Source organism: Poromitra crassiceps, assembly GCF_964638095.1.
Source record: "Poromitra crassiceps genome assembly, contig: HAP1_SCAFFOLD_226, whole genome shotgun sequence".
Lineage (NCBI taxonomy): Eukaryota > Metazoa > Chordata > Actinopteri > Beryciformes > Melamphaidae > Poromitra > Poromitra crassiceps.
In genome coordinates, this window is record NW_028152165.1 from 295,001 (window position 1) to 307,500 (window position 12,500).

Here is a 12,500-nt window from a genome sequence, read left to right on the forward strand (position 1 = left end):
TTTCTGAATTATTTTGTGTTGAGTTTTTTTCTTGGGTGACTCTCAATGATAATAAAAAAAAATCTCCCCAATTATACTTGGTCAATTCCCCCTGCTGTCCCGGTCGTTGCTCCACCCCCCTCTGCCGATCTGGAGAGAGCTGTAGACTAGCACCATGCTTCCTCTGCTACATCACCAGCCTCTTCTTTTCACCTGACAGTGAGGAGTTTCACAGGCAGGACATAGCTCGAGGGAGGATCACGCTATTCCCCCCAGTTCCCCTCTCCCTGAACAGGCGTCCCCACCGACCAGAGGAGGCGCTAGTGCAGCGACCAGGACACATACCCTTAATCTGGCTTCCCACCCGCAAACACAGCCAATTGTGCCTGTATGGACGCCCGACCAAGCCGGATGTAACACGGGGGCTCGAACCTGCGACCCTCGTATTGGTAGGCAGGGAATCTACTGCTGCACCACCCGGACGCACCTCTCAATAAGATGCTGGCTTCCCAATTGGCCCTCAGTCATGTGAGTGCGGTGCAGAGGAACAGACAGCAGACCATGTCATTCTGGAATGCCCGATGTATCGGGCTCCCAACAGGATGCATGGCCTGCTGTCTGTGGATGACGATACGGTGACATGGCTGCTAGAGGTGTGCCCAGAAATATAGCCCGGGTGAACCCCCCCCCAGGCCGGGGTGGTAAAAGGATAGCCCCTCGGCCCCGTACCTGGGGGAGTGGAGAGAAATCACCTAACCCAAACGACAGAGTCATGAAAACTTTGAGAACCCCTCATTTAGATAAAAGGGATAGTTCAGATTTTTGGAACCCTAGCCCTATTTGCTACTTACCAATGATGATATTGATCGGTAGATTACTTTCTCAGCACAATCCATGCTGCTCCTCAAACCAGCTCCAGAGAGTTAGCCACAAACAAATAGAAGGTCAACGGGGTCACGCTCCTGTCTGTGCAAGCTGACTGAGGCTCACTGAAATGTCCTCCACAGTGCACACACAGTACATTTCAGCAAAACTCCATTCACCTTGTATTGGTTTATAGCTAACTATCTGGAGCTATTATGACTATCTGAGGCCATTTACACATGGCATTAACATGCGTTTTCTGCCATCAGATTGCAATCAGATTGTATTTTATCACTTCAGCCTGATTCCATTTACACCTGGCACTAACATGCGTTTTGGGTGAACAGATTGCAATCCGATTGCTCTCCAGCTCGAACGTCATCACGCGCGCGCCCCCTGAACGTGTGCATGCATGTTTCATACATGCACAGGGAAATAGAGGTTATTGTTAAGCTCAAATGCACAGTGAACGTCCCCTTCACCTGGACAAAACGATGGCCGATCACGCAGCACTGCATCTATTTCTTTATCTGTTTATTAACAATGACACTGGGTCCGAGACACACACACACATACATACGTTTTCCGTGCATGTCATTAGCTGTAACCACCTGTGTTGCGTTCAGGTAACATCCTAAATTACAATGTTATACAATTGAGAGCATAATTTCTCTTTTATATGAAAGGAAAATGAGGGGGAAAGGGTTCGAACCCTTTCTCCCTCATTTTCCTTTCATTTTCCACTCCTTTTCCAAAGGAGAAGTGTTGATATAAAAGAGAAATTATGCTCTCAATTGTATAACATTGTAATTTAGGATGTTACCTGAACGCAACACAGGTGGTTACAGCCGTGGCAAAACCTCCGCAGCAAAACTTTGAAGCAACGCTACGATTGTTGTGCAAAAGCGGAGCGGGGGGGAGATAGAGAATTTTTAGCCGGTCCATGGTGACAGGCTGCCTGTGTGTGTGTTCATCTGGCACAGCGGCGAGATGAGGGCACACACCGGTGCGGTGCTGCCGGGGAATTGCGTTCAGGTGTGAGTGCCGTCACCGACTTCCGAAGATTATGTATTTCCGTATGGTAGTTGCTGAATGCGTTTTGAGAGGACGCATTGCATTTACACTTGTGTTAAATGTTGTCATAATGCGTCCCTGACCACCTCCGGAGGTGGTTTGGCCGATCAGATTGCAATCCTTCTTCAATGCGTTTTGGGGGTGTTTAAACCTGTACTTTCAAGTGATAAAATACAATCGGATTGCAATCTGATGGCAGAAAACGCATGTTAATGCCAGGTGTAAATGGCCTCTCTGATAGAGACACTGCATGTAATAGGCCACGCCCATCACGGGGGAAGAGCTCCGTTCATTTCCACACACCAGCATCATTTTCCTTGAATTAAACATAGCTAAAAGCTGTTGTGTGGTGGGCTGCGCAGAAAACAAATGTAAAAAATCACCAGTTAAAGTTTTTTTGTACTCCTGAGCAAAACAAGGAAGCCATTGAGAATTGGCGAGAAGAAGAATATGGATCTAGCTGTCAAGGAAGTAAGTTGGAGTGTTCATCTTCCGTATATACGATCTTTTGGTGGAACACGCAACCATGCACGTGACATAGGAGGACGCCAGGATTGGACAGGAGTTTGTGTTTTCCCCCGTCTTGGGCGTGGTTTCTGAATGATGACACATTACGCAGCGTCTCTATTAGTCAAACCAATTCAAAATGTTGAATTTCGCCGAAAAGCGACTAGTTTGATCGTCATATCTGATAGAAAGAGGAACAACATGGATTGTGCTGAGAAAGAAATCTTGCAACCTGTTGCACCAGCTGTTATCTCTTAAAGGGGACTAAACCCCCAGAATTCTGCCAAAACAGCATGCTGCTTCATTTTTTTAAAGCAGCAGAGTCCATAGTCCATCTTCTTCATTTTAGTTTCCGCCAGACTAGGCACGGTTTAGTGCATTGCTGCCTCACACTGGTGTAGATACGTCATTGCACATTTATTATACAGGGCTGTGGGTTTCATGATAATGCCTCACCGTGGCTTCGACTTCGCCCGTGGCGTGTAGGGGGAGTCAGCCAGGACTGGTAGGTTACTCCAGCTCCCTGGTGTAACTATTAACTAATAGTTAGCTAGCTACATAGGACAGGATTTTTTTATCCCATTTTTATCCCCCATTAGTGCTAATTTTAATTTATTTATCCTGGTTGCTGCTCCACCCTCTGCCAATCTGGGGAGAGCCGAAAACTGGCTCCATGCTTCCTCCGAGACATGGGCAGTTAGCCAGCTGCTTCTTTTCACCTGACAGGGGAAGCTTCGCCGGTAGGACATAGCACGTGGGAGGATCACGCTATTCCAACCAGTTCCCCTTCCTCCGAACAGGCGCCCCTAACGACCAGAGGAGGCACCACTTCAGCGACCAGGATATTGCATGAGAACATGCAAACTCCACACAGAAAGGCCCTTTTTGACGACCCCACCCGGGCGGTGGGCACTGGAGGACATGCGGACGGGCACGCACTCCTTCACAGCGTCTCACAGCGTCCCAGGTGGGAATCGAAAGCTAGGACAGGATTAAGCATGTTTACAGCCTGGTTCAAAAAAACAGTTTTGCTCTATATCGCTAATTTCACCTTTCAAGATAGATAGAAGAGACTATGTTTTGGGGCTGATTGACAGGTCACCTGTCCAGTGATCATGCAGCTCACCGATCACAGACCGATAGCAGGCGGAGCTGCAGCTCTGGGAAAGCCCTGGTCTGGCACGAGTTGCGCAAGAAGCAAGATGGCAACGGCCACACTAGGCTTCAAAACTAGAGTCCAAAAACCAATGAGTGACGTCACGCTGACTCTGTCCATATGTTTGATATGGTGTAACCCAGTGCTTACCTCTGCCCAGCAGCTCCATGCAGTACGTGATGTAGTCTTTGACGTTGGCCATCAGATAAGCACAGCGCAGGGCTGTGCTCAAGATGGCCGTCAGCAGACCCCACCAGCGCTCTGTGCGATAGTCACACATCACATAGTCCAACAGCCTACACACACACACACACACACACACACACACACACACACACACACACACACACACACACCAAACAACAAGGTATATTTTTTCACCTAGGTATAGAAAAACATGGTGTAGAGCAGTATATTTTTTGAAAGCAGATTTGGTGACTTACTTCAGGGCTTTGGTGTAGTCTTTAGCATGGTAGTACTCCTCTCCCATCTGCACCACTGGACGAGAGAGAGAGAGAGAGAGAGAGAGAGAGAGAAATACTTCTCTATAAGAAAAGACTGACAATGTGAGGTAAGACCAATACATTTAAAAAATGCTTTCTCGAATGCAACAGCAGTAAGGAGTCGTGTCCACAGAACGCTTTTTTTTAGCTGCCAGCGCCTTTCTGCAATTCGTTCTCCATGGTAAAGATGCTCTTGCTCTAGGAGTGCTCCCCAGCACTGCGGCTGGTGTTAAGCGCTCTGGGCGCCCTTAAGCAGTAAACATCTCAACTTTTAGAGAGGAGCGCTGCTCATCAATGCAGTGTTTCCCCTACCATTCTACAAGCCTGGTGGGAAAAAAAATGCAAAAAAATAAATAAATACATTTGTGGTGTATGGACACGGCTCATTCCAAGCCATAGGTCAGGAAAGCTGGTTGGGAAATGAAATGATGAGAAAAGCTGTGGTACTCACTGAGGTGGCTCTTCATACGAGGACACTTGTACTTCTTAAACTGGGCCACAGCGTTACTGAGGAGGGCTATGATCACCTCCTGCATGGAGAGAGACCATCAAACACCTTAACACATTTCATTGATTCAGTAGGTCACAGGTTGGCTTGGTTGGTTCCAGCCTTAAAACTCGTTATGTAAGGATTTTTCAAAATGTCTATGGAGAAAATGAATGAGGAACTCTCCTCCGGGGCTTGAAATGTCACGTGACTGTTGAGCTCTAATAGATGGGGAAGATGTGTGCATATACTGTATCTGTATGTCACCATTGGTCAAAAGAGTTGGAAAATATCGGGCAAAAACAAAAAAATCCAATATCATACATTTTTAGATTTTTTTGCTGTTGGGTTTAAGTGGGGTGTGCTGTGTCCCCAAAGACCAAGGTATACACCAAACTACTTAGCAACCCCTCCCCCTAGTGTTTACTATGTACTGTCTGTGTGTTTAGTATGTACTGCCTATGTGTTTAGTATGTTATAGTGTAGTGTACTGTCTATGTGTTTAGTATGTTATAGTGTAGTGTACTGTCTATGTGTTTAGTATGTTATAGTGTAGTGTACTGTCTATGCGTTTAGTATGTTCAGTGTGTGTATTCTTGTATGTAATGTGTGTATTGTGTGGGTACTAACAGAATGTGGTACGTCTCTCTCTTTAATCTGGAGGGCCAGTATTCCTGTCTTCTCCTTCTCACCGTCTGGAGGGTCGATACCTGGACATTAAAACAATACGTCAATGCATTAGAGGCATTAGCCCTAGCTATATATTAAAACAACACGTCAATGCATTAGCCCTATAGCTATATATTAAAACAACATGTCAATGCATTAGCCCTATAGCTATGTATTAGAGACACTAGTAGTACCACATTATGGACAGAGGTGGGGCAATTGTATTATTCTAAATGTCAAGTTGACCTAATCTTGGGGGCGGCTGTGGCTCAGGAGGTGGGGGGGGGGGGGGGGGTGGGTCGGCCACTAATCAGAAGGTCGGGGGTTCAATCCCGGGCTCTCCCAGCCTGCGTGTCGAAGTGCCCTTGGGCAAGATACTGAACTGCAAATTGTTCCCTGTGGTTGTGCCAGCACCCTGCGTGTTAGCTTGCCGCCATCGGTGTGTGTGTTTGTGTGTGTGTGTGTGTGTGTGTGTGAATGTAGGCATAGACCAGACCATAAAAGCATAAAAGCATTAAGAATGTGAAGTGTCTGTGTGAGTGAGTGAGCAGAATTGTGTTTGGCCACAGCTGTGCCATTTGACGTGTGATTGGCCTGAATCTTTCAGGAAGTGTAATCAGCCTCTGAAGTGGACTGTGAAAGCCCTCTGGAGAGAGAGAGGAGAGGAGAGTGAGCGAGGCCTGACTAACTGGCTCATCACACAGGGACGGGTGTTCAGCTAGTAGATGATAGATGCTGCATGCAGCTTCCTCTACCGCCACTTTCTATTGGCCCATTGGCAGGAAGTGGAAGTAGGAGGTCTGACACTCTGGCACTCCCTGAGTCTCAAATCATGTGATGATTTATCACCGTAAACAGTTTAGAGTCCAGCGATTTATGTTCGTTGCGACCGACCATGATCACATTCCATCATCGGTGATAACGACAAGTGTTTATACTTCCAGCGACGGGCGATATGCCATCGTTGTGATGAACGTTGCGACCATCGTCAAGACTTCATCTGGATTCAACTTTGACCCCATCGTTGGCTCCGTTGTCATGACAACCCCAATTTTTTGCTCTCTCCTACCGCAATTTCTGAAGCTACTAGTTAGCTAGTTAGTTGAATTAACAATGGCAGAAGATCACATAATTGTGGAAAACTTGTTTGGCTGACGACCGGGCAGATTATAAAGATGCTGTTAAAAAGGCAAATGCCTGGAAAGCGGACATTCTCAACACAGACGGTAAGTAACAGCTAAAACATCGTTAGCATGGATAATCACACAGCATGTTAGCAAGCAGATAGACAGTTTTGTAATGTTGCAATCAAAACAGTAACGTGACTGACTTGACTGGCAGCTTCTCTGTCTGTCCGTCCGACGTCCGTGTTGCATTAATCCATGTGAAAATATCACAACACATCCTGCTCTGTGATGTGTTCTCCTCTCACCTGGGTGTTTATACTTTTTATGAGCGACAGCGTCCAAACACGTTCAGCGATGCCCGTCGGGCTATGATAAATCACTGGACTCTAAACTGCCCTTTACAAAGAGGACACGTTTGTGTTTTGATGTCCCTGTGTGTGTGTGTGTGTGTGTGTGTGTGTGTGTGTGTGTGTGTGTGTGTGTGTGTGTATCTACTCTGGTGTCCTTGTCTCCATGGTCGCTGGCCATAGAAGTCCAGTGCTCCAGTGGGCGTGTCCAACGGGTCGGGGGTGGGATAAGTCACTCCAGCCTGGAACAGCCAACCAATCAACAGAAAGTATTAACACTGTCTACTCTATAGAGAGGCAAAGTGAATGTCACTTGCTGCTTTTCTCTCTGTACCAGGCGCTGAAAAAATATGAATGGTGATGAACGGAGAATAAGGTTACTTTTTTTATCCCGTTTTAATTGGGCCATGGGGTGCCAACGTTAATTTTGTCAATTTAAAACATAACTTTGCATGTCAAGAAAGTTGCAGTTTGTCACCAAACTGTTGGACTATAAGTTATAAATCAGAAAGACTACATACACTGTCGCCTAAGTGACGTCACTTTCTCTACCGGCAAAGCTGAAGACCGGCGACATGCCACGAGCTTCCACAAGCTATGAAGTTTTGAGACGAAACTAACCCCTACGTTTCAGTTTGACGACAAACTGCGACTTTCTTGACATGCAAAGTTACGTTTTAAATTGACAAAATTAGCATTGGCACCCCGTGGCATAATTCAAACGGGATAAAAAAAAAATAACGTTATTCTCCGTTCACTGCCATTCATATTTTCTTCAGCACTGGTACAGGGAGAAAGCAGGAAGTGACGTTTCACTTTGGCTCTCTATTAACAAGCAAACAGCTTTAGGCCGGAGATATGCTTGCTGGTGGCTATGCCCCTGCATCCGTTTGGAGCATCGGTCGTGCACGTCCTATCCATTAACACTGGATAGGACACGCGAGGCAGCCATCATTCGCGCCGCGTGCGTACATGTAGTCAAAAGCAAGGTTATCTCCGCCCTTCAACTGCATTCAGCTGATACTGTACGAGAAAGACGCTAGAATACAAGTTTCCTACTAGAACAGTGGTTCTCACATTTTTGGCCTTCAGTACCCGCTTTACCCGACTACAACATTCTGCTTAGAAAACTGCAAGATGATGCAATGCATGAATATAAACCACCTTTTGAAGAATATAACATTACAAAATAAGAAATGGAGTGAAAGAGTTTATTTATGATTTATTTTAACGTTACATTTATTTTCATGATTTATTGTAACATTTTGCGTGCGTGCATGTGTGATCATTGTGTCATGTGATCATTGTGTCATGTGATCATTGTGTCATGTGATCATTGTGTCATGTGATCAGTGTGTCATGTGACCTGGCAGAGCTGCTGTGCCTGCAGCTTCCTGTCCTGGCTGTAACAGGCAGCCTGCTGGTAGTAGAAGCCGGGGTTCTGCGTCTGGATGGCTGTCAGACCCAGTTTGATGGCTTCATCAAACAGCTCCCCAAATGACTGGAACCTAGAAAGAAAGAAAGAAAGAAAGAAAGAAAGAAAGAAAGAAAGAAAGAAAGAAAGAAAGAAAGAAAGAAAGAAAGAAAGAAAGAAAGAAACTGATTGGTACAACTGGTTGGTTGGTCGTTTGTTTGGGGGGGGGGGGGGGAATAGCATGATCCTCTGTGAAACTCATCGCTGTCAGGTGAAAAGAAGCACATGTCAGTGTTTCCCACAGGATTTTGAGTATTTGTGGTGGGGGACCGCAGACCCCCTAGGGGGGTGCATACTCCCCCGCAAGATTTTTTTTTACATTTTAAAGTAAAATGCATGAATTTGGTGTACTTTGAGAAAGTTTAAGAGCAAAATTTAAATGCTAGATCTATGAAGAACATGTCATCATTACTGTGCTGTGGGTTTACAATGACAAACTAAATTTCTCCCTATAGGTCAGGGATACTCAACTTGCTTTGCCACTTTCGTGAAATGATAGAAGGCGAGGGGCCAGTTAATAAACAAACAATATACATTTTTCTGTAGCGGATTGTAGGTTAGATAGATAGATAGATTTATTTGATGATCCGTTTAAAAAAAAATGCCATACATTAAATGTACATGCAATTCCAAAAAGGCATCAATGATAACACAAAAAGTAGATAAAAACTTAATTCCGTTGTGGTCCTTGGTCTTAGACATACAGTACATTAAATATACAGACATTGCACCACACATACTGTAGTTTCATAATAAAATCTGGCTATCTAGTACTAAAACATTACAGCATAACAAAAGAAGACCAACCAATACAATACGCCATTTCTGCCTAGTCCCTTACTCAGGAACCCTATCTAGCAGCCACCTCTTAAGTTTAACTTTAAAGGTGCTTTGACTTGAGGCCTCCTTAATATCCAGTGGGAGCAGATTCCATTCACTGGGCCCCTGGAAAGCAAAGGAACATTGGCCAATTTTCAGTTTGCACCTAACTGACTGTAGGTTGGCTGGGCTAGCTCTGGTGCTGTGGCTGTGTGCTTCTCCTACTCTGGTGAGGTAGTTTGTGAGGTATACTGGGGCCCTATCCATGACTATCTTATGGACCATTGTAAGTCTAATCTGTGCCACCCTGGCCTCCACAGGTAGCCACTTTAATTCCTGTAGTTGGTTCCTGCCCACGTGGTCACGTGGACCGCAACCCAAAACCACCCTGACCAGCTTGTTCTGAGTTACCTGGAGTTTTTGTTTACTACCCTTTGTCAGCCCGCTGTACCATGCCAAAGAGCCATAATCAAGGTGAGGCTGCACAAGGCTGTTTGCTAACAGCCTAATGCTGTCTCTGTCTAAGAGATTGGCCTTCCTTGCTAACAATCTGGTTCTTGCATTAACTTTGCCCACTACCTGGAGAGCCATTTCTTCACCTCCAAGACTGTTATCTAATATGCAGCCCAGATATTTTACTGATGTTTTGGCTTTTATAACCTGCGAGCCTAGCTCAACTCTGAGTTCAGGGGTCCTCCTAAGCCTGGGTTTAGAACCAAATAGGATAGATTCAGTTTTGCCCAAGTGTAAAGAAAGTCTGTTGTCAGACATCCAAGTGCTAACCTTAGAGAGCTCCTCCCCTAGCTGACCTTGTAAAGTGTCAATGTCCTTGTGTGCTAGGTTTTTGGGGTGTCAGCCGGAGTTTAGGCTGACAATGTTGTGCACACCGGATAGTTAGTTAGGTTAAGTTAGTTAGGTTAAGTACATACATAAGTGCCTGGGTAGCGAGCAGATGGCGGTATTTGACAATTTAGCAGCTAAATCATAGATTATTGAAAGATATTCCATATTCCATACTGAAATGCTATAACAGAAGTATTGGCCAGAATGACATGAACATTTATTGGACACTTATTCAGCGGATATCTTGCTTGCGTTCAGGTGCACTGTAAAAATATATATATATATATATATATATATATATATATATATATATATATATATATATATATATATATATATTTATTTATTTATTTATTTATTTATTTATTTTGGTCAACATCTTTTTGTGGTGGTCAAAATCCTTTTGTGGCGGCCCGCCACAAATTCCTTTATGTATGGGAAACACTGCATGTATCAGAGGAAGCATGTATAGTCTACAACTCTCCCAGATGGGCAGAGGGTGTGGAGCGACGACTGGGACAGCAGGGAGAATTAGTACAATTGGAGAGAAAACTGCGTATTTGTGTTGCACATTTCATACACAGACAGGGTTCTTGCACCATTTTTTTAAGTCACATTTTTCAGAGGCAATTCATTTACATAAAATGGATAAAAGGAAGAGAGCAGAGTGTTACAAAGTAAATTATAAAACGGCTCTCTCAAATCAAGCAATCTGATTGGTTCACAGCCATTGTATAATTCCAGTAACCGAGTTCAATAACCCATGGCCATGGGTTATTGGTTGTCCAAATAGTCAGTGACTGGAAGTCACGACTAGTGAGCCCGAGGGTCTAGAATAGTGTGTGCTGCTACTTTTTCACCTGCTTCTCAGGAAATAAAAAAATGTGTTTTAAGTCACTGGAACATCTTGCAAAGTGACCCCCAAGTGGGCCATTTATTTGGCGAGCCTCCCTTGTTTGCTCAAAAACGGGCTAGAAATGTACGGGATATGATCGTTAGAGCTGACTGCTACACACGCCCCCCTGGCCCCTCCCATTTTTTGTCTGATGTACAGAATGGTAATTTTCCTTGCTTTAACTGTATTCAATGTAATGCTATGATCAGAGGAGAGACATTCTTCCATCCTCACTCTGGAAGAAAGTACTCAATTAAGAGTAGGATCTCGTGTAAAACTAAATTTGTTGTGTATCTATTGAAGTGTCCATGTGGGCTAGTATACATTGGAAAAACTATCAGAGAGTTGAAAACTCGCATTTCAGAACACAAGAGTAGCATTAGAAACAGAGATATAAAATCCTCTGTCGCCAGGCATTTTAATGAGTTTGGTCACGACGTGTGTTCCCTCAGGTTCCAGGGTATAGAACAGGTCAGTCCACTGAAGAGGGGGGGTGACAGAGACAAGGCCTTGTTACAAAGAGAGGCATTTTGGATACATACCTTACAGACAGAACACCCCAAGGGCTTGAATGAAGAACTTTTGCTAGGTTGTTTTCTTTAGGGGGTGCGTCGGGTGGATGTGCTGTGGGTTCACGCATGATGCTCTTGCACTGTAAGGCAGTGTGGGAGCGTCATGTGTGGACCTGCAGTATCTCTATCCGATGCATTCACTTATATGCATTTTATTATGTATTTTTCTAATTCTATTTTAATATTTTCTTACTGATTTTTGTTATTCTAATATGTTGACTTTCCATCTGTGCTTATCTAACACAAGTGTGGCCATCCAGCCTCATTCTTCTCGTTTGCAAAACATTATTGCATTCCTGCTGTGTAATATATACAGACTTATATACAAGTATACTGTTTAAAATTGTACCTTTATCTCTTTTTTGATATTCTCTGATGTTTTTGATATTATATTCGTTGTTATTTTATGTTGTGAGATATTTCCAGTACTTGATAATGTAATTGATTGTACTTCCGGTTTGACACTATTTATACGTCATGTCCGTCTTCTGTCAGCACAATGCTGAAGAAGGCTCACGCCGAAACGTTCATTGTCAATCTGCTTGAAGGTAAATAAAACAACCCAAAATGATTTATTTTGAGTGCTGTTTTTTTGCCCCTCTCATGGGTTATTGGTTGCCATGGCAACTCTCTTACTAAGAGAGTAATAATAAGGCTTACCTCAAATGACAACGTAGAAAAAAAAATGGCGGAGACAGCTGTCAGATCCTTGTGAATCGATCTTCGCTTATAACTTTACTAATACTTCGCAGAAAATGATGTTTTGTACAAGAATAGATGCGGGCTAATGTCTTCTTTGCAAAAGAAAGGCTGTTAACCCCGCATTTAACTCCGCATTTAACCCCGTAACGTTAGTTGGTGTCAGCTTTGCAGAAAGCATTCAGCTTCTCAACAAGCGCTGAGAATGCAGCGCTGCGGCTCGAGCTGCCTGTCGGGGTTTCCAGAAAAATCTCAGCTACTCAGCAAGCGCCAGGATTGGCCAATGTCAACTTCAGTCTCCAGAACGATCCAATCAAATCACCCGCATGTTCTTGCGGTCCCGCCTTACAGTAGTGTTTCAACTGACTCTATCAGAATGACATGCCAGTCGGAGTCGGACTTATAGTATTATTATTATTATTATATTATCATACTTGGAAACCGTTTTATAAAAGCAATATAGCACTCGAGCAGCGTGTGTTGTG

General features: G+C 44.2%; 1 protein-coding gene across 1 annotated transcript in view; it reads right to left on the reverse strand.

Moving 5' to 3' along the window:
• Positions 1 to 12,500, reverse strand: part of LOC310800856 (trafficking protein particle complex subunit 11-like) — a gene marked incomplete at its 3' end in the record, with an annotated part of 47,623 nt that overhangs the window by 19,183 nt on the left and 15,940 nt on the right. Inside the window, exons 9-14 of the mRNA XM_083664753.1 lie at positions 8,080 to 8,221; positions 6,862 to 6,955; positions 5,201 to 5,280; positions 4,535 to 4,613; positions 4,024 to 4,078; positions 3,731 to 3,876 (exon numbers count right to left, since the gene is read on the reverse strand). Coding sequence (XP_083520879.1) covers positions 3,731 to 3,876; positions 4,024 to 4,078; positions 4,535 to 4,613; positions 5,201 to 5,280; positions 6,862 to 6,955; positions 8,080 to 8,221 — 596 coding nt within the window. The remainder of the gene's footprint in view (positions 1 to 3,730; positions 3,877 to 4,023; positions 4,079 to 4,534; positions 4,614 to 5,200; positions 5,281 to 6,861; positions 6,956 to 8,079; positions 8,222 to 12,500) is intronic.